The sequence below is a fragment of the Leuciscus leuciscus genome (assembly GCF_965113295.1).
Source record: "Leuciscus leuciscus genome assembly, chromosome: 3".
Taxonomy (NCBI): Eukaryota; Metazoa; Chordata; class Actinopteri; order Cypriniformes; family Leuciscidae; genus Leuciscus; species Leuciscus leuciscus.
The window spans coordinates 35,297,651-35,324,389 of NC_138727.1; the positions used below are offsets into that span (position 1 = coordinate 35,297,651).

The window sequence follows — 26,739 nt, forward strand, 5'->3', positions numbered from 1 at the left end:
ACCTATCGGTGTGGTGTAAAAAGCGATTGACGTGAGTGTAAGCCAATGACCACAGTTTATTCAAGCTATCACCACGAGGGTGGGATTTCCTTAAATCATTCACTTTCCGGCCTCTCCTCCATTGAAGGGCACCAGTTTGCTTGGTAAGTCATGTCTCTAATTTTAACTGAAATATCTTATTTTCCCCAGCTTGTTTTAGAAAGTGAGGTTTTTATGTTGCTTGCGAAACGAATATATTCTGCTTAGTACAGCACAGAGGTCGCATTTACAATAAAGATGCTCGTTTTTGCAAACGGAATGAGTTGGTTTTAAGCATATTATGAAATGTAGCATTTATTGATATCTAACATTATAGAAATTACCTATACAATCTCATGGTAAAACTACAGCTACATTTCACAAATAAACAGCAGTGTTGTCATGTACGCATTCTTCGTGACCTTGCATGATAATGAAAAACGATGCGTAAGTCCTAATGTATTAATTTAAACTCCTTTATTAATTCTGGATCAGCAGATCGCACACAGAAATCATGGGTGGACACGACGCTGGAACTCAACACCAGTTCACTGGCATCGCCAAGTACTTCAATTCATACACAATCACAGGCAGGAGGAATGTAAGTTGAATTGCATTGACATAATTATTATGCAGCTAAAATAAAATAGGCTTTAGGTTGTTGTCACCGTGGAATAAAAAAAGAAAATCAGTTGTGAGTGTTTATCTCTTAATTGATGCTTTATTTCCCCTTAGAAATGTTTATGTCCAACAATTCGAGTTAAAAAAAAGTCAGAATTGTGAGATAAATGGGCACAATTTCCTTTTTAGTTCTTATTTGGTGGTGGAAACAAGTTTCCTTACATCACCTTTGTATTTTCCACTAAATTGAAAGTACTCTTTTTTTCCCTTGACTCAAGTGTGTGTTGGCCACATACGCCAGCATTGCTGCCCTTATCCTCTTCTTCAAATTGAAGCCCAAGAAGCAAAAGGCTGTGACCTCAAGTTAATTTATAGTAAGTGCCACCTGAATTTAATTTAAATGAATATACATTTCCATTTCCAAAAGTTGCACTTCCATTCCTACTATTTTCCTATTTCTTTTCAGGATGTTTTGTGAATTGCAGAATGAACAGAGGGGAAGCTGGATGTCCTTGTTTTGACCATAACTTCAGTTCAACTATGTAAAGAATAAAAAAACAAATCACTTGTACCCAACAAACACTTGTGTAGAAAACTTGTTTTATTTACACTTTGAGGCACCTAGTATAAAAGCTTGTACAGAAATTGACAACGGCACTCAAATGCATCACATTGCAAAGATCAAGAACCAGATTCTGAATTAGAATGGAAAAGTTTAAATTGACAAAAGGAGACCAGCCATGTCATTTTGAGACATTTGATGCATAATGGCCTTGAAAACAAGCATGGAAGAGCAAAGGTAAGCTTAAGAGCATAAGGTGTGAGATCTAGGATCAGTAAATGAAAGAGGTAATGGTCGCTGTTCCCAGGTATGCTCAGTGCTTGACTCGTTCTTTCACTTCGCTTGAACCTATTTCACATGTAAGGGTGGGTGGTAATCTTTAAATAACATACACCATTTAGGAAAAACACACAGCTACACAAAGTCATTGTCCTCCGAAATATGCGGTCCCTTCACTGGGAGTTGTAGGCTCCTGCAGCCAGTAGCAGGTTGCGTCTGGTGAAGTGCAGGTGTGTGACGGGAGTGGATTTGGTGTGGTACGTCCCCAGCAGCAGCTCCTGGGAGTTGTCAGGCAGGTGAATGTGGCCCGTCGCTGCGGTGAAGTCGTCCGTCTCCACGTCATCGAAAGCCTTCGTGGAATCCCACAGCCGAACTGTGCTATCCATAGAGCCTGGGACAAAAGACACAGCATTTCAAGCCGAATTTAATTACTTTTATTACTATTAGCCCTGTAAAGCTTGAGATCTGAAATAAGTGTGGAAAAAATTTATTTGAAATGGAACAGTTTAGTGAACCTTCAATGCGTTTTAATTAGTATCATATTTGACACATCAGGCTTTTATGGCTCATAGTATGATAAGAGAATATGGGATAAAAAGACCTCAAGTTGCTGATATTTATATGGCCAAAAAGTAAAGTGATATTCTGAAAGCTTAGGTCATTAGGCGTAGAGAAGGCTCTTTTGTGGCTGTTCGAACGCATTTGACCACATGAGCGTCTTCACTATTAAAGGGATAGTTCACTTTGAAATTAATTTTTGGTATGTTTTAGCTTACCTCAAGGGCATCCAAGATGTAGGTGTCTTTTTTTCTGCAGTAGTTTCAATTTTGATATTTTTAGGTCAAACCGTTCTTGTCTGTCAGTCATATAATGCAGGTCGATGGTCACTGTCTCAAAGAGCATGCACAGAGTCCAAATTAAAACAATTCCCCATCGTCCAAATTAAACAATTCCCCATCGTAAGTACACATTGATGGCATAAGACACGAAACGAGCGGTTTGTGTGAGAAAACGAACAGTATTTATATAGTTTTTACCACTTATACGCAGCCATGTCCAAGTGATCTGATCTGACGTGTACACAGACTGGTGCATAGATATATACACTAGATGTCGCCTTAAAGACATTCGTTCCAATGAACTGCCGTAGACAAGGCGACATCTAGTGTATATATCTATGCACCAGTCTGCGTACACGTCAGATCAGATCACTTGGACATGGCTGTGTATAAGAGGTAAAAACTATATAAATACTGTTCTTTTTCTCACACAAACCGCTCGTTTCGTGTCTATGTTCACACGTCTTTTTTCAAACTGCCAGCGTCTGTTCTACATTATAACCCTATGGAGTGAACCGTTTTTTCAAAAAAGTCCTGAGCGCTTTTTTAGACGCCACCGCCGGCGTCTTTTTCTGCAGCTCAGAGCGTATTTTTAAGTTGAAAAAAGTTCAACTTTTCTGAAAAGAACGCCCTACGTCAAGCGCCTTTTTGACAGCTGACCAATGACAAGCGAGTAGCGAGACCTGTCGTTTCCATAACAACTGTCTGTCGCGCACCCACAAACGTCTTTGTGAACCGACATTCTCCTCCCCGGTAACTTCAAAAGCCAACGCAAGAGCCAACTTTCTTTCTCGACATTTTTTGCATCACACAGCACTAGGCTACTGTTGCAGCTGTTGTTATAGCAACAAAAGACGCGCTCGGCTGCTATTTGTAACCGAACGCTGCCAGCGTTTTGTTTTGCTAAAAAAACGCCGTTGTCAACTTTTTCTTGTCAAAAAAGACGCTAAGTGTGAACATAAGTGTGAACATAGCCTTAGGCCATCAATGTGTACTTACGATGGGGAATTGTTTAATTTGGACGACGGGGAATTGACCTTTCGCCGAGCCCCGCCCCCCTTAGTTACTGTTGCTACGTCCGACAAACAAATGGTCAAACACGACCAGCGCGACAGATTGCCATGACGGGAAGAGGTATACCCGTGCGTGTCAGTGACCTTTTTTGGAGTAATACCTCCGCGATATCCTCCAGATCGAGGCAAAAGGGGTTACAGTATGCCGTGGAGGGATATATTCGAAATATAAAAATACACAATGAAGGAGACACGACAACTATCGAGGCTAATGCATACCGGTCTCAAGTGAAATCTGAGAAACCCCATGACAATCGCAGAAAAATCTCTAATACCCACGCAATCGACATAAACACTTGCAGACGGCATCTTGGAAGTTTGTGATCAAACAGCATCCCCAGGCATCGTAGACCTCTTCTTCTGTCTTGATTTTCTCCGATTTGTTGCAGACAATCGCAGTTATCTGAGCTGTTAGCTATATTTTGCTCATTTTTATTAGCAAATTAGATTTTTATTGTTTTGTTCCAGTTCAGCCCTGCTAACGTTATGTGCTTTGTTATTGGGGAAGGAAAAAAACTAACGTTAGGGTTGCCAAATGTCCCGTATTTTGGGCATAATTTATTTGTCATAATTAATAATGCATAATTTATATCTCCCTTGTCCTGTTTTTTTTTTTTACTGCAAAGCTGATCTAACCACTGACTGATACAGCAGCAGTGCAGACACCTGTTATCATCCTATCAATAATAATAATAATATATAATATATTATGATTTAATATATCATTATTTAGGGACAAATCATTGTTTGATTTACCGCTCCGAGCGGGACTTTCAATATCAGCATTTTGATTTCGGCAAATCATAGGCGAATGCAAACAACGTGATTATTGATTCCAACATCCACTCACGCAAGAAAACGTGCAACCTAACGTTACCTGAGGGAATAATACGCTGATTTACTGCTCAATAAATATTTCTGATTGTTATCAATGTAGAAAACTGTTTTTTGTTTTGTTTTGTTTTTCAGGATTCTTTGATTAATAGAAAGTTTCAGAGTTTTCTCTGATAGAAAGCTTTTCTAACGTTATAAATGTCTATACTGTCACTTTTGATCAATTGAATGCATCCTTGCCTATTACTTTTCTTAATTTCTTAAAAAAATCGTACTGACCCCAAATTACTTTTACTGGTTCTTTGTGGCAAGCTTTATGCGTGCGCTTGTGCGGCTATATTACGTAAACGCTCATTATCCTGTAGTAGGCTATATAGCCTATTTAAGTAATTTAAGTAATTCAATTAATATAAAGGGGCGATTTGTCCACTAATGGCTTAAATTAATAACTATAGTCGATTAGAAAATGTTTTTTGTCGGAGGCAGCCCTTATTCCACAAACGCCGTGGGCGCACCGCTTCACCATCTTGCTTGGAGAATGTTTGTCGGACATGCTCACATAGTAACGGTTGCTATGATGTGTGATTGGACAATGGCCGTTTTGGGGGAGGGGCCGGCGAGAGGTCAATTGTTTTAATTTGGACTCTGTGCATGCTCTTTGAGACGGTGACCATCGACCTGCATTATATGACTGACAGACAAGAACGGTTTGACCTAAAAATATCAAAATTGAAACTACTGTGGAAAAAAAGACACCTACATCTTGGATGCCCTTGAGGTAAGCTAAAACATACCAAAAATTAATTTCAAAGTGAACTATCCCTTTAAAGCAATCCGCAACTACCTCTGGAAGTGGTCGAAAGTGGACAAGCTCAAAAAGTTTTGGACCCCATTTACATCTGTATTTAGCGTCCACTTGTGATCCGATCGACCAAAACGCATCCTAATACCAGGTGTAAACGGGACCTTAGAGGCTGGTGTCAAATGTGATACTGTAGAAACACTTTACATCAATCCAATCAAAAATAGTCCTTATCTGTGGTCATAAATGTGGTCTTGAGATACAGAGCCAGCAGTCCTAACCTGATGCGAGGATTTCTCCATCTCTGCTGAACTTGAGGGCATATATTGTGTCTGTGTGTCCCTTCAGTTCTCCGATCATCAGCCCATGTCCAAGATCCCATAGTAAAACTCTCCCATCTGTGGATCCAGATGCCAGGAATTTTCCATTAGGTGAGAACGCTAGACAATGGATGGGCCCCTGAAATCAAACATTATCACTTTTTATTATTACTCAGTATATCAGAAAAATGGGGGTATAAAATGGTAATTGGTTGATAAACTGCAAAGAGTTGCATAAGAAAGAAGAGTTGAGCAGGTTTTTCAGTGATGGGTTTAAAATGACATGAGAGGGAATAGCTTTTATTGAAAAATATTTATAGCTTGATTTAGTTAACGTCAAATAAAATAAGCAGAAATAAAATATAAACATAAGATCAATTTAAACTTAATTATAAAATTAGAAATGGAAATAAAATAAGTTTAAACTAAAGTACTAAAATGAAACAGAACTAATAAAAAAAAACTAACAAAAATGATAAACACGCATAACAAAATGGATAAAACAAACTAAAGTTAAAATGAAAACAAAAATATAAAGCGCTTTTAAGCTATTTTAAAATATATTAAAGCTAATTATTACTAACTACTTAATAGTAGGCCTATAATAATAATAAAAAATAAATAATAATTTGAGAGGGAGTAAGCCAATAATGAAAGAGCTTCACAGAGACGATAATGCAATGCAAATTCAATGCAAATGGGATTAATGTAATTTCCTGTACAGTGCTGAGATCATTCATTCAGTCACCTTTGGAAGCCTTCAGTACCTTGTGACCTGTAAAGATGCGGACACAGTTTCCATTCAGGACATCCCAGAGGCGTACAGTGCGGTCGGTCGAGCCTGTGGCCACATAGTTGGAGTTGGGGTGGAATCGCGTGCAGGTGACGTCAGCCAGATGCCCAGCAAATATCCGCAACGGCTGGTAATGATCCGTCGCCCAGAGCCTGGGAAGCAAATGAAGATTTAACATTAATATTTGATTATGGTCTAGAAAACATTTGCAATATCTTGTCATTCATTGACAAGTCTCTTTTTTTTTCAATACAAGATCTTGACGTTCAAAAATGTATGCACCTCTCGATGGAAATCAATGTAGACTTTCGTTGGCTTTTAATACATTGTAATGTCTTGTTCTTCACGGTTTTACTTTTATCTGTTTTCTAAGGGTGTTTTTATTTTGGAATCTATCTATCTATCTATCTATCTATCTATCTATCTATCTATCTGTCTATCCATCTATCCATCTATCTATCTATCTATCTGTCTATCCATCTATCTATCCATCTGTCTATCCATCTATCTATCCATCTATCTATCTATCTATCTATCTATCTATCCATCTATCTATCCATCTATCCATCTATCCATCTATCCATCCATCTATCTATCTATCCATCTATCTATCTATCTATCTATCTATCTATCTATCTATCTATCTATCTATCTATCTATCTATCTATCTATCTATCTATCTATCTATCTATCTATCTATCTATCTATCTATCTATCCATCTATCTATCCATCTATCTATCCATCCACACACACACACATATATACATACATACATATATATATATATATATTATACTAGTATATGCCCTTATAGTATATGTACAGTATTAGTAAACACTGATTTAAAAAACAACATCATTACAGTAATGAGAATCTAGCGTACCGTGCCACTCTGTCGTGTCCTCCAGACACAAAGTAATAGCCGAAGGGTGAGAACTGAGTGTCCCACACTGGATAGTTGTGTCCTTTATACCCCACGAGACATGTAAACGTCTGCAGGCTCCACAGTCTGACTGTACTGTCCTCAGAACTGGACAACAGATAGTTCCTAAGAGACAGATGAACACATTAAACCACACTGTCAGCTCAGCTGGTGCAGAACGCTTAAAAGCTACAGAAAGATAACAAATCATGCAAAAAATGTTTCGTTGATAGCAAAATGATAGTTTGGTTAGTCTCATGCTTAAACACCTCCCCCGTAGTCCTGCATTACTTAGAGGAGCATTTCATGGAGATTAAAAAGTTACTTTTTTAAAAAGATTAAAACATTTTTTTAAAGATTTAAAAGTTACTTTCGAGAACATGTTTGATACCTGTCTGGACTGAAGCTGACGCCATACACCGGCCCGCTGTGACCGTGCAGGATTTTAGACTCACTGGCCGTCTTCTCATCCATAATCCGCTCCAGAACATCATCAGACTCTTTATCAATCAGATTCAGATCTAGAGAATAGGACAGCATGATTCAAATTGTGTGAGGCATTATACACTGCTTACACTGGGGTCTATAAATCAAAAATCTGCTCTTATATCGTTCCAAACCAGAATTTCGTTCATCTTCGAAACACAAATGAAGATATTTTTTATGAAATCTGAGATATTTCTGTCCCTCCATTGAAAGTTTATTTAACGAAGCTTCCGCAAGATTCAAAGAGGTTTGTTTTGTGCGTCAGGCAAGTACGGTTGAGCTTTCGTTTACCAAATTTGAGTGCTCTACGCATGTTCGCTGATTAAAGTTTGTGTGTGAATAAAAGCCGAAATTAAATCTGTTGATCACATAAAGCGATCAGAAGATTAAACCGCTTGATTCTTATGGATTTATTTTACAATTGCAGGAATGTGATGAGGTAAAGACAAAAAAAGAAGGAAACAAGCGATCATTTTGAACCCTGGTTGAGATACTAAGATACTGAAAGCCGTCAGAAGAAAGCCATGCATGAAATAAATGTATTAGAAAAAGCACTATTTGCAGTTTGTTTTGAAATTTTTTACGGCAATTTCAGTATCCATACAGTCAGACTAACGCAGTTCAAGTGGGTCCTAGGTAGAAAAAGACAGAAATTTGTATAAATACGGAAAAATCATCCCTGGATCTCCTTATTTATGTCAGATTTTTGGGTGAATAGACTTTCAATGGAGAGACAGAAATTTCAGATTTCATTAAAAATATCTTTATTTGTGTTTCGAAGTCTTATGGGTTTGCACGGTGTCTCAAGGAACCACATGAGGGTGAGTAAATTATGACAGAATTTAATTTTTTTTGGGTGAACTATCTTTTAGTGTTTAAAACTGGAAATAAAAGTTATAGGATTGTTAAAACTACTGTAAAACGTTCCCTTAAATCTCGAGAGTAATAAGGTACGTGTACCTGCTGCAGATTTGACTTTGCGTAATTTTTTGGGTGTGACGGTCCACACTCGGACTGTGGAGTCTGCAAATCCTCCCGCTAACAGACTGGAGTCGTCAGTGAAGTCTACCGCCGTCAAACCCTGAGCGACAACACAATGAGCACGTGCGGAGTTAAGAAACACCAAACTCAATCATCAGCATAAACACAGCCAACCTGGTAGGCGTTGAGGAACGTATAGAAGCAAATGGAAGGCAGGTTCTCCGGGCTGAGCCGGATTCTTTTGGTGCTCTCCTTCATGTACATGATCTTATCCAGTTTGTCCGAGTCCTTCAGCTCTGGCAGAGGGATCCTGTCAATCAGACATCAGCCCAAAAAAGAAGAACCGATTATGAAACTATACATACCGTTTCAAATCATTTAAAGTTGATAGTTCACCCAAAGAAATCTAAATTCTGTCATCGTTTACTCTCCCTCAAGTTGTTTCAAACCTGTATGAATTTCTCTCTTATGCTGAACACAAAAGAAGATATTTTGAAGAATATGACTCGAGTGATCAAACAGTTGATGGACCCCATTGACTTCCATAGTAGGAAAAAAAAAAACTGTCTGGTTACCGACATTCTTCAAAATATCTTCTTTTGTGTTCAGCAGAAGAGAGAAACTCATTCAGGTTTGAGGGCAAGTAAATAATGACAGAATTTTATTTTTTGGGTGAACTATCCCTTTAAGCATTATCTTTAAGTTCTCATGAAAATAAAAGTTCAATATACACTAGCATTCAAAAGTTTGGGGTCGGTAAGTTGCTTTAATATTGTTAAATATTTTTACAATTTACAACAACCGTTTTCTATTTGAATATATTTTACAATGTAATTTATTCCTGTGATCAAAGCTGAATTTTCAGCATCATTACTCCAGTCTTCAGTGTCACATGATCCTTCAGAAATCACTCTAATATGATGATTTGCTGCTCAAGAAACATTTCTTATCATTATCAATGTTGAAAACAGTTGTGCTGCTTAATATATTTGTGGAAACCATGATACTTTTTTCAGGTTTCTTTGATGAATAGAAAGCATTTATTTCAAACAGAATTGTTTTTTTAACATTATAAATGTCTTTACTGTCACTTTTGATCAATTCAAGACATCTTTGCTGAATAAAATAAATAATTTATAAAAAAAAAAAAAAACTTAACCTCAAACTTTAGAACAGTAGTGTACAAGTAATTTCAAGCTGAATGATGAGCTTCTGTCAAACCTGTTCTGTTGAGGGGCGTTTGGGTCTTGTTTCTTACTCTTGGAGCCTATACTGTCCTTTTTTGTTTTCTTCTTCTTGGGCTTCCCTTCCTCATTCTCTGCTTCATCATCTTCATCATCTAGCGGGACTTCAATCTCTGGCTCCTTCAGCAGCCCGTAGAACACCTGGTACCATTAGAAACAAGACGGCACATTAATAAAACATATAATAATATTCAAATACAAGATGATTTCAATTCAAGAGTGATATTCGATAATGAGATGATTTACAATCTCTTTTAGTCTTTTATCATAATTCATGTACAAAATGTTAAAGTGCAAACTTTCCTGTTGTTACCTAAATCCCATCCCTTATATACAATACCTCCATTAAAAAGTTTGGGGTTAGTAAGATTTTTTTTTAAAGAAATTAATACTTTTATAATATTAAACTGATCTAAAGTGACAGTAAAGACTTGTACATTGTTATAAATGTCAAACTTTCTATTCATCAAAGAAACCTTAAAAAAAACTTATCATAACAAATATTAAGATGTTTTTAACATTGATAATAATAAAATCAGAATGATTTCTGAAGGATCATGTGACACTGAATTCTGGAGTAATGATGCTGAAAATTCAGCTTTGATCACAGGAATAAATTACATTTTTAAATATATTCACATTGAAAACAGTTATTTTTAAATTGTACAACTATTTTGCAATATTACGGTACTATTTTCTTATTCTTTCAAAAAATCTCCCCGACCTCAACCTTTTTATTGGTATATTTTCCATATGTAAATACATGCTTTTGTATCTAACCTTGGCTTTATTGACTTCTCGCTTGGCCTCTCCCCCAAGGCTGCCGGACATGCTGTCGATCTGACCCTTGCTGCGGGGCATGCCGTCAAAGATGTCGATGTACAAGTGCTCTTGAATGATGTTCCATATCTGGTTATTATGTCTTTCCTGCAAGTGTCTCTTCAGAAGCTGGTACGAGTCTCTGGAGATGCGCAACACGAAACGGCTGGTGCGGAAATCCAGAAGAGCCTCGTTCCCCTTCATGTGCTCTTTCTTACTGAGGCCGCAAAGAACACGCAGGTCATCCAGATAGTAACACTCCTGATCGCCGCTAAACCTATCAGCAGAAAGGAAAAAGTGAACTGGTTAACCCACAATGTTATCTCTGATCAATGTTATCCCTGATTAGCCATCCCTGATTAACTCCACCAGTAAACAGGGTTGGATTTTCTGATGCTTACTTCTCAAAGAAAGCCTTGGCTTTGGCCTCATTGTTGTTGTAGACCAGCTCCAGGTACATGTGAACGAACAGAGGGTAGAAGAGCTGGGACAGTTCTGCTCGGTGGCAGTCCAGCACTGACTCGATGAAGTTCTTCAGGTCGCTGTAGTACACCTGATACAGAGAGGGGTCCCCCTGCTGATTGTACGCTGACAGCACCACACGGACATCCGGATGGTCTTCTGACCCTGCAGCCGACAACATGAACATCAATGTCAAACATGAATCCAATATATAGTAGTCAACATTTGAAGTGGATCAAGTTAATCAAAGTTGTCCTAAGACAAGACCGGGTATTGTTCAAAATTCATGTATAACTTCGATGAAAGGTTTTGATCCACTTCAAATGTTGACTAATGTATAAACTGTGTATATATATATATATATATATATATATATATATATATATATATATATATATATATATATATATATTTAAAAAGCTGGTGATCGGTAAGATCGGTCTCTTCTGCTTACCAAGGCTGCATTTATTTATTAAATTTGTTTTTATTGTTAAATATTATTACAATTTAAAATAACTATTTTCTATTTTAATATATTTTAAACTGTAATTTATTCCTGTGATCAAAACTGAATTTTCAGCATCATTACTCCAGTCTTCAGTGTCACATGACCCTTCAGAAATCATTCTAATATGATGATTTGCTGCTTAAGAAACATTTCTCATTATTATCAAATGTTGAAAACAGTACAATTAAAATTTTTTACAAAATTGTACATGTACAATTTTGTTCAGGATTCTTTGATGAATAGAAAGTTCAATAGAATAGTATTTATCTGAAATAAGAGCTTTTGTAACATTATACACCACCGTTCAAAAGTTTGGGTCTAATTTTAAAGAAATTAACTTTTATTCATTGAATTGGTCAAAAGTGACAGTAAAGACATTTGTAGTGTTACATAAGATTCTATTTCAAATAAATGCTATTCTTTTGAACTTTCTTTTATCAAAAAAATCCTAGGGAAAAAAAATGTGTACACAACTGTTTCCAACATTGATAATAATAATAAATGTTTGTTGAGCAGCAAATCATCATATTAGAATGATTTCTGAAGGATCATGTGGGTCAAAAATACCTTGTGTATATATAGTAATAGTGACCAGTTCTTTAATATGCATGAACTTCATGCACAAAATGCAAGTAAAATGCCAACAAAATATGTTGTGCAAATTATGTTGCACATAAATAAGCAAGACTATGAAGGGAGGACTGAAGAATGCATGATAATAAGCAAGAGATAAAGCAGATTTTGTACTGATGCATGGTACATATTTACTGATACACCGATACATGGTGTATATGATCAATTGGAAGCTGTAGTGTAGGTGCCACTCACTCTTGACTGGCACGGGGGTCAGCGTGCTCTGGGGGGCGGCTGCTGCTGGGATGGACACCCGGCTGAGCAGAGAGTTCGCATCCCCTCCGTCTTCTTTCCCTCCTCCACTGCCATCGGCTGCCAGAGAGTCCACCTGGTCTTCTGCGAGACCCGCTTCTCGCCTCAGGATCTCCACCGACTCTGACAGTTTATTCCGCTTTAGAAACTGCAGCACTGCGATCAAAGTTTGTTGGTCCTCCTGCTTCGGGGCTCCGCCGGCGGGGGCAGCGGTGAGGGGCGATGAGGAGAGCGCCCCGTTCCCAGTGTTCCCCGAGAGGTTTGACGTCCCATCGCTAAGTATTTCAGGCTTTACCTCTTTCTCTGTGTCCAGCTCCATCGGTCCATCTTGCAAAGCCGCCATTTTTTCCCCCGGCGCTGAATGCAATGACGTCATGACGCATGCAGGCGTGAAGTACGCCGTGACGTACGCGCGTGGCGTTTTTTTGTTCAATGAGAGAGTCGACGGACAGAAAAAAAAAAAGAGTCAACGGAGGAAAATTTGTTATGAATTTGATATCAGGAAGGAACCAGAAATTAACATTTCTTTTTTTTAAAGGGGGCAATATTTCTGAGGTATATTTACTTTTGGAACTTTTTTAATGATGACCTTTTTTCACAGACGGCCTGGTTCTCCTGTGTCACCCAAAGACGGGCTTCAGGACAGCCCGAATCTGCTGGAGGATTACTGTCAGTCCTGGGCCCTTGGCCTTTACAGTCAACCTCCAAAAAACTAGGGTAATATTCCTGATACTCCAGATCTCAGGGACCAACACACACATTCACACTATCACACAGAACCATAGAAACCACAAAAACACACACTTACCTCTGCCTAAAAATAATTTCAACAGGTAACTTTACTTTGGCTGTGAATGAACTCAAAGAGAAATCTCAAATGGCCATAAAAAGATTAATTAAAATTGTCATCCCAATCCAAATCTGGCTCAAACTTTCCGAAACAATAATTGAACCAATTTCTTTATATGGCAGTGAAGTGTGGGGTCCTACTATACATTTGATTTCAAATTTGATTTCTTTAATTAGGAAAAACATCAGAGTGAAACTCTACATTTAGAATTCTGTAAAAGAATACTCAAAAAGAAAAACACCAAACAACGGATGCAGGTTATAGGCCAATACCTTCTCCTGAACATCCTACAAACAAAAAAAGAGCCATAAAATTCTGGAAACTTCTAAAAACAAACACCAAGAGCTGAACCTAACGAAGAGTCCCCTCTGCCCGCTGGTGCTGAGACTGACTGACCTCAGGACAGACACACACTCACACACACGTTCGGCCCACACAAATTATGAACAAAGAAAAAGACAAGTACATCACCTATTGGACAAACACTTTTAAAAACCAACAAAAACTGGAATGTTATTTGGCCTTAAATCGAGAATACGGTGTTGCAAGCTACCTGAGCACTGTGTGAAACTCAGTAAAACATTGACTCAGCGAGCACAGTCTGGCCGTAGAGACGGGCCGGCACACACAGACATGGATCTCCCGTGAGGAAAGACTCTGCTCGCACTGCATCCTGGGAGTGACGGAAACTGAGCTGCACTTCCCCACAGAATGCCCAAAATATCAAAACACCAGAGACCACTATAACCCCAAAATTAATCATCAACAATTTAACATCTGCGTGCGATCAACCGAAATTTTTTGTTTCATTCTTGGCAAAAAAAGAAAAGAATAGCAAAATGCACAAATATAGCTGCAGGATTTGTAGCATCTTGCCTTCTCCTGAGGGACAACAAGAACCAGGAAACAAACGACCAATAAACACACTCTCACAGCCCAAAACCAACCCCCCATTAGGACAACACATGTATATAATGTTTGAATTTTAAGTTGTTACATGACTTCTCTATTATAATCTTTTATTATTATTAATTGTATTTTATTATATATTTTTGTTATTGTTGTTATAGCTATATCTAGCCATGTGTATATAATCTTGTATTTTCTATTTAGTTTTATTATTATTATTTTCTACAAATGCTTTAGCCTACTTAATGCTCAGATGTTCTAAATCATTTTTCTATGTTGTTTTAATGCTTTGGCAATACAAAATGGATTTTTTGTCATGCCAATAAAGCTTTCTGAAATGAATAGAGAGAGAGAGAGAGAGGCTGAATTCCGAACCACATACATACTACCGTACTCTTACTATTTCTAGCTGCCATAGAAAGATGTGGTAAAAGTAGTATGAGTAGTATGCGGTTACGAATTCGGCAAGAGAAAGAGAGAGAGAACTGCGCTATCCTTTACTTTCCGCTAGGAGGTAGTGATGGGAAGCAGAGGGAAGTCAAGTCCGACTCATTTCAGAGAATCGGTTCTTTTGAACAGTTTATTTCCGAAGACGAATTCAGGGATTCTTTTACGTCATGACGAAATTACGCCACCACGTGGTCCTTGACATGCGGGTGAAAGCCACGTTTAAACGCACATTATACACTTTTTTTCGATTAAGGTTTAAGTTCAGTCAGTTTGCAGCAATTATCCAACTCATAAAACATTATTATTTAGGTTAGAATATATATAATTTGATTTACATTAAAAATCCTGAACATTTATTTACATTTCCATTATGTGAAACAGCCCGTCATAAACGTATTTCCAGTACGTTTTATTTGTCGATATTTGGCTAGTGACTTTTAGTCAAATCTTCGAAAAGCCTACTATCAGTTGACTCGAAAACGACTCCGACCAGTCTGACCAGATTCGATTCATATTAAAAGATCCGACTCAAATGAATGATTCTTTCACGAATCTCATCGGTAACAGGAGGCATCCGCGGGCTGTGTTAGTCGAAAGGGAACATCATCATCAGGGATTTTCTGTTTTTTTTGAGGGCTCAAGAAAAAGCTAGCGACACCCGTCCTATCATTTAGAAGAAAGAAGCCTGAATAATTTGCGTTTTTATCGGATCTAGATCATTATTCAAGGACTGATGCGGTCATGGCAAGTCTCGGTGTCAGCTTTATCCGATACACGCCGGTAACATCTGCAGGATATAAAGTGAAAGATAAACTATAATCGAGTAAGTTTATCTGATCCCGGTAGATTTAATATATGCGCATGCGAGATAACAGTTCTGTGCTCTGGATATGCCGATAAATGAACTGAGATAGGCTGAATGTGTGTTCAAGACAATGTGATTTTGGCTTTCCATAGACATCTTCCTGTGACTTTATCATCGGCAACTCTAAGACGGGGACTAATTTGTAACATTTGTTTTGTGCAGTGTTTTAAACGGCGTATTAAAGAACGGATATCTTCATCTCTCTGACCAGCTCTGAATTCATTGCATTAGAAGAGCTACACTGGAGTTGTCCTTCATTTGCGCAAACAGAAGCTTTTTTTGGGGGGATCCAGACATTTTCTCTTGTGTTAAAGGAGCCTATAAGAATCGTGGTTAAAGAGTAAGGGGATCTTGGAGATGTCAGGCCGGCCTAGGACCACCTCATTTGCGGAGAGCTGCAAGCCAGTGCCGCAGCCTTCAGCCTTTGGCAACATGAAAGTCAGCAGTAAGTATTATCATCTCCTCTGTATCTCATATCATAATCTTTCTCAGCCAAACACCATTAGAAACACAAGAAATGCTCAGTTGGTGATATGTATGATGTACAGTTTGTGAGCATCTGTCATGTAATCTATCCCCTAATGTAGTGCTGCCTGGATCTCAAGGGATGGGTCAGGTCCTGTCTCTTATTATCAGATCTACTCAATGGAAATACATTTGCTGCATTGTGCATTAAGGAAGCACCCTGCCTGGGCATCATTGCACAGCTCAGTAGTTTTATAGCAGGGAGATTGCAGTGCCCAGACCTTTTTTCAGCATAGACAATGACTGTTTACTTGCACAATAATTTCTAGATACTAATCAGAATTTTGTCATACACATCATGTCAGCACTGATTCAGGGTTATTATAGTTGTTGTTATACTGTTGTGTTTTATACTGGCCGGGTTTGGTTGGCGCAATTACATGACACATATGTAATGCTATTCTGAAACTAATCTGAATATTCCCGTGACCACATAGATCTGTCATTTGAGGGCTGTCATTTGCTGGATTGATTCATTGTTTTAACATGGAAGATGAGCTCATGGCTTGTTTTAGTGCCCTGAGATCCTTGAATAGGAATTGATTTATAAGACCATGAATGTCTTGAGGCATAGCTTACTACTATATAGCTTGATAACTCACTTACTTTCTAGCTGGATGAGGTTTGCATAGCTGCACGAGCTGTACAAATGTCCATTTTCACTCTTTGAACTCGTGCCCCCGTGGTTTGATTGACAGGCCTGTCTCCTGAGCCTCAGCCCAGCTGGATCACTCATTTCCTGCACTAATGATGTGTATCTCACCACTGTGCTTCGCAGAAAAGGAGGATCAGAGATATGTGTGTGACTCACCTCTGACTCTATCCCTTTTCCAAATGTCTCCACAGCCTACCTACAGTAGTGTCACAATAGGGGTGGACACGTGGACTGACACTTTGTCCAGCACTTAACACATCCCTGTCGGTGTAATGGTGCTCTGCTATAATGGAAACTCAGTGCAGCTTGTATTTTTCTTAACACATTATGCACACTTTAAAAAAAGCACTTTAGTGGCTTCAATGGATCCATAAATAACCTTTATCACCCATGGAACATTTTCATTCCACTAAAGGTTCTTTATAGTTGAAAAAAGTTCTTTAGATTATTAAAATGTTCTTCACATCAAGAAAATAATTGTTATTTTAAAAACTGTTCACTGTTTTTTTTTGGGAACCAATACCAGTTCTTCTATGACATTGCTGTAATTTTTTTTTTTATAGAAACTTTTCATTTTAAAGTGCTCCTATTAAGCTTTTTTCAAATATTATCTTTTATGCAGAGTGTAATATAGCTATTTGTGAATGTAAAAGGTCTGCAAAGTTTTAAAGATCAAAGTGTACAACATAAAGTTAGTGTCTCCTAAAAGAAATGATCGATTCTGACCCTCTGCAACGAGTCATCAGCAGTTCTTCCTGTTAGATACCTACGTAACATTGTAACAAATTTGCATAATGCCATCTATGGTCTTCACTGGCTGCCCGCGAACAACGTCTACAGTACTTTGCCCCGCCCTTAAACTCTGTAGTTGCTGCTGAGGCCTGTAAGAGTTTGGTTGAAATTGTCGACATGATGCAAATCCACTTTGCATGCACTTCAAAAGCATGAGGACTCGGGCTGGAATTGATACGGTAAAACTGACGCCATTGTTACTGTTCTTATCACTGTTTATGAAGCCCTGAGGAAGCCTCTGGAGCTGAAATTCAGATATGGTAATAGACGTTTTATTTCCAACACGTGCTGTAAGCGATAGACCAGTCACAACAGACTGGATCATCTGACCAATCAGAGCAGAGAAGATCAATCACAACAGACTGGGCCATCTGACCAATCACAACAGACTAGTCCGTCTGACCAATCAGAGCAGAGTAGACCAGCCACAACAGACCCGTCCATCTGACCAATCACAACAGACTAGTCCGTCTGAACAATCAGAGCAGAGTAGACCAATCACAATAGACTGGGCCATCTGACCAATCACAACAGACCAGTCCGTCTGACCAATCAGAGCAGAGTAGACCAATCATAACATACTGGGCCATCTGACCAATCACAACAGACCAGTCCGTCTGACCAATCAGAGCAGAGTAGACCAATCATAACATACTGGGCCATCTGACCAATCAGAGCAGAGTACACCAATCACAACAGACCCGTCCATCTGACCAATCACAACAGACTAGTCCGTCTGACCAATCAGAGCAGAGTAGACCAATCACAACATACTGGGCCATCTGACCAATCACAACAGACTAGTCCGTCTGACCAATCAGAGCAGAGTACACCAATCACAACATACTGGGCCATCTGACCAATCACAACAGACTAGTCCGTCTGACCAATCAGAGCAGAGTACACCAATCACAACAGACTGGGCCATCTGACCAATCAGAGCAGAGTAGACTAATCACAACAGACTGGGCCATCTGACCAATCAGAGCAGAGTAGACCAATCACAACAGACTGGGCCATCTGACCAATAAGAGCGGAGTAGGCTGCGAAAGGGTAGGTTTAGAGAGACTGGATCTTTGGACGATCCATTTTCAGACTCTTTGAGAAATTAGGTGATGTATGAAAAGCTATTATAATAGGAAAGCTCCAAAACAAAATTTGATTGTATTATTGATCAAATTAATTCAACATTGCTTAGCATAATAAACTTTAATAAAATCTATATATATATATATATATATATAATTTAAAAAAAATTTTTTTTTACTAACTACAAACTTTTGAACTGTAGTGTATATATTTATAAATGTCCGTAAATGGCCTTAAATATAATTCATTAAAATTATTTTAATTGAAATAATAAAAAAGCCATATAATGAAATAGTCATCATTTTGTGTATACAAAATATCATTTATTTTTTGCTATTGATATTTGGGCTGTTGCATTTTGAATATTGTGCATGTATGTGAGAGTATGTACCAGTGGTGCTTGGCATTGATCTAATCAGCTGACAGCAAACGACTCGCAGCGTCAGCTTCACCAGCTGACTCATCCTGCTGCCATTAGCAACGCCCAGGCCTGAGGCAGCATGCCTTCCTCCACAGGGTGTGTCCTAAAGAGGGGCTACACCTGACCATGTGACATTCTCATTACTGTCATGCGGCAAATAGTCTGTCTAGACATGCATGTCAGAGAACAGCAGCAGGTCTTTCATTATAGCCGTGAAATTGCATTTCATAGCTCATATTAAAGAAAATACTGTGAACCTGTCAAAGCAAATTAGGCCTTTAATCCTATTTAGAGCTATTATAGACATTCTTAGGATAGATGTCTATTTAATGTGTATGAAAACGAGCCTGTGGGGGACGGAAGTCTGTTCATTGAGGCAATTGTAGTGGTGTTGATTATTAATATATTGTTGACATTAAAATATGTACTTTAAAAAAATAATAGACTGACATATTGGTATCAGATATTGAATAATTATTTGTGCAATGAATTGTTTTAGCTTTTAGTACTATTTTTAATTTAGTAATGGAAAATTATAGAATTTTTAATATTAGCCATTTATCAGTATTTATTGGCCATAACATAAATAAAAATAAATATAGGTTTATCGGTATCAGCCAGGATTAGCGCATCCCAAACCACAAGCCATTGAATGCATTCAACAAATGTGCCTGTTTTTATGTTTATTAAGTTAATTATGAAAGGCCAACCTAATGTTCATTATAATATAAACAAAACTTAGAAGTAAGGGTTGATGTGTAAAACTTCCGTGTTTAAATTAGATATTCATAATCAGTTCATGTTTATTCATGATCAATTCATTTTCATCTGTTCTTATCATTGCGGATGGTGAGGGATAATCATTTTGTATGTGAGATAATGTGTGTTAATGCTCTAGCCGTAATGATGAAAACTAAGTCTCTTAGACGGGAGAGGATTAAGCTAAGCTGTGTCTTATATTAAATGCCTCGGTTTATCTGAATTGCTAAATGACTAGTCAGTTGCTGAGCTGGATGGTGTCAGAGGAGCAGGATGGGAAGATGATCTGGGTAAAGTAATGGGCCGTGACTCAATTAAAATTCCATGCTGCGTAAGTTTGGGAGCCCAGATCTTTATTAGCTCATCGTGCGAGCGTGTGTTCACGCTCACGCCCTCTGACTCATCACATTTCCCCGTGCTGAACGTGCGCTCGGTCTGCACTTTACTCCACGGCTCACCTGACCTGCCAAACACACGCATATGATTATAGTATTTCGCTTTAATTGGCTCAGATCACTGGCGAACTTGCAGCAGATTTGTTTCCCGTTCACTGCAACAATGCAGATTTTCTCACACAGCTCATCTGCCAAGCTCCAAAAAGCACCTTAAAAGTAGCCCGTGTTACTAGTGCACTACATTTCAAGTGTCCTGGAGCTGTATGTTAGCTTTGCGTGAGGAACAGACTGAAATTGAAGTCATTATTATACCCGAGCATGAACGAATAATTCTTTTTTTGTTTTGTTTTTTTGTACCTAGTCTGATTCATTTAAAAAAACGAAATGGTTTGTTCACGAATCTGTTTAGCTCACACAGGGCCTACTCAATGATTCGTTCACAGTGCTTCATTTCAGATCTATTCAGCAGTGTTGGGGAAAGTTACTTTTAAAAGTAATGCGTTACAATATTGCGTTACTCCCTAAAAAGTAACTTGCTGTATTACTTAGTTACTTTTTATGTAAAGTAATGCGTTGGGTTACTTTTGTGTTACATTTTCTAACCTGGGCTGGGCTTGCTGTTTTTTTGTTGTTTTTTTTATAACAAAAAAAGTTCTAATTTTGGCAAATTAAAGGCCCTTTCACATGAAAAGTGAAATTAATAAGTCACAGGCTGAAGCAAATGCAAATTTAGCACAAATGTGATGTTTAACTAAAGTCATTTTTGCTTATTGGTATGGTTGAATTAGACCAGCAAAGACACTGTTTAATAAAGTGAGAATAAATACATAAAGTATAATGTATTATTTTACATATTTAATCCTTGCATGATTGCATAATACAGTATTCTAAGTTTGCATTTCACTGTTTTTAAGGAATACTGAATCTGTTTTTGTGTTGGTGAGATGAGTAAATGCATGTTCACATGTAGTCTAGAACTACAATAGCATCATGTTCACACAGCGCACACAACACCTCTGCACTTACTCACGATTTCTCTCAACATGGGACTCAATACATGCGGAAACCAAGGAACTTGTGTTATTTATTTGAGTAAAAAAACTAACTTAGATGTTTTGCTGTAAATTTAATAGGAATGCTTTAAGGCTCAGATGTACTTAAAGCGAAATTAAAGAACGGACTGATGGGACGTCATTTAAAAAAAAAATGAGGCCGAAACCAATTTAATTTGGAGTTCGTTTTGGGAGTTCGAAACAGCTTGCCAATGCAAACTTTCCGGCTGCTAAACACCTTAACGCCTGCTAATTATTTCTTCTATTTTGAAAGAGTATTTTTGTCACACCAATGCATTCCTGACCTTGAAGATCTGCAGTGAATCATGAAACTGTCTCTATGCTTTGAAACCTGTTTGGAAAACCTTGTACTTTCCTTCTGTAGGGAGTGTGTTTATCAAAAACTGAAGAACGGATTCAAAATTGCTTCTCTTACCATACGTTTCCAGAAATGAGTCTGCTCTAAAGTCAAACGCAGCATAAATGTGATTGTCTCACCTTTCAGAAACATAAACTTTGATTGTTTGGTCATAAAATGAATCATTCTAATGCATAATTAAAATGTTTGTTAATGTAATCATATTCTGCTGCTTTGTAAATGTACACTACCATTCAAAAGTTTGGGGTTAAGTATTTAAAAAAAAATAAAATAAAAAAAATTGTACTTTTATTAATCAAGCATGCATTAAATGGATCAAAAGTGACAGTAAGCACATTTATAATGTTGCTAAATATTAATATTTCAAATAAATGCTGTTATTAACAGTTATTTTAAACTGTAATTTCTTACAATATTTTGATCAAATAAATGCAGTCTTGGTGAGCATTAGAGATTTCTTTCAAAAACATAAAAAAATCTTACCAACCCCAAACTTTTGAACGGTATTGTAGCTAATGAGAATGTGATTGGTTTATGTAAAATATCTTGACTTTATGGTGATAAAAAGTGAAAGAAGGTCACTGATGTTATTTCCTAGTGGACATTTAGTTTCCATGACCTCAGCTTTGGCCTGGACTAGATCACTTTCTAAACAATGATCTGGCTTTAATTTTCCAATTAAAATTCTCATTGTGCTAATTAATGATCCCATTTGCTAGCTATACAAAGTAATTATCCATAATAAAAACTCATGAAACTTTATTTAGTCAGTTTTCCATTACTGGACTGCAGACGCTCACACCAAGAAACCCGACCTTTGCTACATTGGAAGGTCATATAAAAAAGGTTTTGTAATTGAGATAAAAATACTCTTAATAAAAAATGGAAATTCACAGAAGAAAAAGGTGAGTGGTGAGTTTCAAAATATCTTTCTACTGTATAATGGAGGACACTTCCCCATTTTATGCTCATATTCCTCATTTTCATGTTCTCAAGCACTTGCTCAGGGGTGTGAAAACATGGTGAGGTGTGAAGCGGATGTGTTTAAGTCGAAAATGAGCTCAGGTGTATTTTGACACGCGCAGGAACACACATTAATGAGGATATTAACACCTAGAGCTCATGTGACTGTGTTAAACAGACCAGTGAATTACAAAGGAATATTCATGGTACTTTGTACTTTCTCTCTCTCTCCTTAGGAGATAAAGATGGCAGTAAAGTCACAACGGTGGCCGCGACCCCTGGTCAGGGTCCCGACAGACCTCAGGAGGTCAGCTACACGGACACAAAGGTCATCGGGAACGGCTCGTTTGGGGTCGTATATCAAGCGAAGCTTTGCGACACCGGTGAGCTGGTGGCCATAAAGAAGGTGCTGCAGGATAAAAGGTTTAAGGTATGTGTTGAATGTGTGTATCGTTGGTTGTGTGTCTCAGATTTTCTAAGAAAGACGTGCTGATGAGCCCAAGTGTGTCAGATTTGTGAGGCCAAAATAAGTTTAACGTTTACCCTTGTGGTGATATGGGTGATATTTGCTTACCATTTAGCCTTGTATTGATGTCAGTTCTCTTTTTTCTCTGTCTATACTTTTTTTAATCAGAATCGTGAGTTACAGATCATGAGGAAGTTGGATCACTGTAACATCGTACGTCTGCGGTACTTCTTCTACTCCAGCGGAGACAAAGTGAGTGCCACTTTTCTTTTCTTCCCTCCATTTTTCTAAGCACCATCAAGTGCCCTATACCACAAACATGCTGGCCCAGTAGTTTCCCAGCAAATGCTCTGGGTCATCATGGGATATGTATTCCTATGGTGCAAACCTAAGTGAATAGCAGTCTGATACCTGACTGTATAATGAGGGACTGCAGCAGAGCCCCACTGGGTTGGCTCTTGCACACTAAAATACACTCTGGACACCAGCAAACTCACACTCTATTACTTAGAGTTTGTACTCTGTTGCTAATAATGACTTAAAAAAAAAAAAAGTAAGTAAACATGGATGGTTGACAGAGGACGTGTCTGAAGCTTGGTGCTGATGGGACCGTCGTAGTGACAAGAGCCAATCACATTACTTCCAGCTTGGACCGCAACACAACACAAAAGTATAAAAAATATATATGAAATCATATTTTACATAAAGAAATTTAAGCCTATTTTAGTTCCACTAAGATTTTTTGGATCGTGACTTCAGTTCTCCCTCAATTATTAGTGTAATGCAGAAAAAAAACCTAATTTTCATTAATGTAATGTAAAAAAATGTTTTTAGATATAATGACATTTGTAAAGTATGTGTATATCTTGTCAATATTAATGTAATATCATAGTTATATATATTATGACAATTGTAAAGTATTTTTTATATCATGGTAATATCATGGTGGTAATTTATTTGTAATAAAATGTCACATTTTATACAAATATTTTTATGTGTATATTTTTATAAATGTACATTTTTAATTGCTTAACCCTGAAAATAAATGCAATCAAATAAATAATAATAATTATATATATACTACCGGTCAAAAGTTTGGAATAATTATGACTTTTTAAAAGAGTTTTTATAGAAGTCTCTTATGCTTACCAATAATGTATTTATTTATTTGATCAAAAATACAGTAAAAACAGTAATATTGTGAAATGTTATGACTGGTTTACATTTTTAATATATTTTCAAACTTAAATGTAATTTATTCCTGTGATGCTAAAGCTGAATTTTCAGCATCATTACTCCAGTCTTTAGTGTCACATGATCCTTCATAAATCATTCTAATATGCCATTTTATTTCTTTATTCAACATATAAAGAAATATTTGTAAAAAAATACTTTTTTTTTGGTTTGATGAGATTCTCCACTATGTTATGAACAAATTGAATGCAATGTCCCTCTCATGGTGCGACGCACATATACAAAACGTTGTCATTCATCTTCAAATCATTTTATGAATAGAACTATAAATAATATGCACAATCTTACAGTATATTTAGCAGAAGACACTTGCTATGCCAGCAGGGTGGTATTTTTGTTGAGATTTACAGCACGTGCTGCTCAGGCTCTGCAGTGTTGACCTGTGGATGGGATTTCTGGGTAATCCTGCGATAGCCCGGGGGCAAAACCTGTCACAGGCTAGTGGCCAATGAAAGCTTAGTAGGAAACTTTTGATTGATGGGAAGATAAACTGTTAAACTAGCCCTATTTTTACTGTATGACAAGTTCTGGCTCCTGTGCAGCCAACCAAAGGAACACTGTGTGTGTGTGTGTGTGTGTGTGTGTGTGTGTGTGTGTGTGTGTGTGTGTGTGTGTGTGTGTGTGTGTGTGTGTGTGTGTGTGTGGGTGTGGAAGAGAGTTCACAGAGTTCAGCCTTCCCTTTTAATGTATAATCTATACACAGATCACACAAATAGGATCAGAGTCTTGTCAAGATCGTATAACGAGAATACTATTGCATTACATACCTGAGAGTACGTTTTTACAGAGTAAATTTATACAAGCTGCAGACATCCAAAATCAACCTCTTCTTTTTTCTTTCTTTTTCTGAGAAAGAAGATCAAGGTACCACACAATGTAACCTAACCCTAACCACGTTCATATATGCATAGTTTATGTCAGACGTCGTCCACTTCAGTCAGGAGGGCCACATTCATATATAAATATAGATTGCAGCCTCATGCATTGCTTGTGGTTTGGGAAATGATTGTGGTTGTGAAACATGAGGATTTTACTGAGTAAAGAGAGTCCTTTTCATCCACGTACACTTTTGTTTTCCTTCACATTTTAGATTGAGTGAATTCAATTGAAGTGTCACATCAGTCAGAAAAGCAATCAAGGGCCTTTCCGTGACTAAAGCAGTGTTTAACAGTATATATGTCTTTTTTCTCTGCTGGCCTTCGCCAGAAGTTTAGATTTTCACTTGCTCTTTTTAAAGGCGCTCTGTGTAATTTTTTTGACTGTACTAAAGCATAAAAATACCTTATGTTTGCAGAGATGTAGGAAACATGCTAAGTTCAAATACTTGTTTCTCTGAAAAAAAAATGCTGCAACAGTTATTCTGCTTTGAAATGTGCGTTCTGTGTCGGAATGTCTGTTGTTTGTTTTGGTCTGTGTGATTTTGGTCCAATTTACCAATAGTATTTCGAGACCGAGGGTTGCCAGTTGGCAGAAAAAAAGCAGTGGAAGCCTGCAAACAAACTGGGCCGAAATTCTACCCGACCTAAAGCCCTGGCAATAAAAACTTTGCAAACATATGCATTAGCTGATCAACTAATACTGTAAAGCTCAAAGTATACTTCAGTCATACGCACACCTCGTCAGCGTGCAGCCCAATTTTTGTGACTCTGTCTCGCACACAGTTGAGCACGCGGGCCTTTCAAATGCTCCGTCCCAGTTCAGAGGCTGCATCCTTCAATGGCTGAATTCGAAGGCCAATTGCCTCACTGCTGCTCGATGAAGGCTGTCCCAATTCGAAGGCTCCTCCAAATGCGTCCTTTGTTTCCCGTGAAATGATGGATACAACAGATGGATCCTTCACGGCCTTGCCTACCCCAGAATTCATTGCGCGCCAGTGACGATAGGATTTTTTTTGGGAGAGAAATTGACTAAATTACACTTTTAAACGTAAACTTAACTTAACTTTCCTTTAAAGTCTGCGTCCTTTGAATGATGCAGCCTCTGAATTGGGAAGCAGCTTTGGGCGTGACCGTAGAAAGATGCATTTGTTTTCAACTGCTCAAGCCACTCGCAGATGCGCTGTTGTACGCGCACCTTTCGCGCGGTCACTTAACTTGTGCAGCACGTGGACAGGGTGCGGACGTCCACGGACCCTCCTGATGGCGAAAATTACGTCACACGGACAGTGCGCGGGCCGTAGTGGAACGAAGATGGCTAAAGTAAACGTCAGTGTCGACGGTTGACGGAGGGCCTGTCTGAAGCTTGGTGCTGATGTGACCGTCATAGTGACAACAGCCAATCACATTACTTCCGGCTTGGACCGCAACACAACACAAAAAAGCCGGCTAGCGATTGGCTAGCGTCTGCGCTAGGGTATTTGCATGAAGGCAATCTGTTTAGCTGATGCCATAACAACATTACCCTTGAAAAGCAGATCATAAGTGCGGTGGTAAAGTCCTGCTTCTTTCTCCTCCGTCTCTTAGCTAA

The 26,739-nt window shown here is 38.0% G+C and overlaps 3 protein-coding genes across 7 annotated transcripts in view; 2 read left to right on the forward strand and 1 right to left on the reverse strand.

The window, feature by feature from the left end:
• The first annotated feature begins 25 nt into the window (after positions 1-25).
• On the forward strand, positions 26-1,219 carry atp5md (ATP synthase membrane subunit k). 2 transcript variants are annotated; one of them, XM_082163399.1, is made up of 4 exons: positions 26-143; positions 517-619; positions 918-1,013; positions 1,106-1,219. In XM_082163399.1, the coding sequence occupies exons 2-3, from the start codon at positions 533-535 to the stop codon at positions 1,005-1,007; spliced, it is 177 nt and encodes a 58-aa protein (XP_082019525.1). In that variant the 5' UTR covers positions 26-143; positions 517-532; the 3' UTR covers positions 1,008-1,013; positions 1,106-1,219. The 2 variants fall into 2 exon arrangements, with proteins under 2 accessions (XP_082019525.1, XP_082019526.1); XM_082163400.1 differs by having other exon boundaries at positions 99-143; positions 514-619.
• A 3-nt stretch (positions 1,220-1,222) lies between these two features.
• Positions 1,223-12,821, reverse strand: taf5 (TAF5 RNA polymerase II, TATA box binding protein (TBP)-associated factor). 2 transcript variants are annotated; one of them, XM_082163369.1, is made up of 11 exons: positions 12,393-12,821; positions 10,996-11,221; positions 10,556-10,871; positions 9,753-9,916; positions 8,706-8,841; positions 8,511-8,631; positions 7,456-7,585; positions 7,026-7,190; positions 6,116-6,293; positions 5,310-5,487; positions 1,223-1,871 (listed from the first exon to the last, which is right to left on the reverse strand). In XM_082163369.1, exons 1-11 carry the CDS (start codon positions 12,790-12,792, stop codon positions 1,654-1,656), a joined length of 2,232 nt encoding a protein of 743 aa, XP_082019495.1. In that variant the 5' UTR covers positions 12,793-12,821; the 3' UTR covers positions 1,223-1,653. The 2 variants fall into 2 exon arrangements, with proteins under 2 accessions (XP_082019495.1, XP_082019496.1); XM_082163370.1 differs by lacking the exon at positions 1,223-1,871 and having other exon boundaries at positions 5,316-5,487; positions 6,097-6,293.
• Positions 12,822-12,888: 67 nt separating this feature from the next.
• The window catches only part of gsk3bb (glycogen synthase kinase 3 beta-b), a 226,999-nt gene continuing 213,148 nt past the window's right edge, over positions 12,889-26,739 (forward strand). Inside the window, exons 1-4 of one of the 3 annotated variants that reach the window (XM_082163381.1) lie at positions 12,889-13,166; positions 15,686-15,968; positions 22,790-22,983; positions 23,188-23,271. In XM_082163381.1, coding sequence (XP_082019507.1) covers positions 15,881-15,968; positions 22,790-22,983; positions 23,188-23,271 — 366 coding nt within the window. In that variant the 5' untranslated portion in view covers positions 12,889-13,166; positions 15,686-15,880. Of the gene's footprint in view, positions 13,167-14,491; positions 15,969-22,789; positions 22,984-23,187; positions 23,272-26,739 lie in introns of those variants that run through there. The other 2 variants (XM_082163380.1, XR_014204234.1) reach the window with 2 other exon arrangements.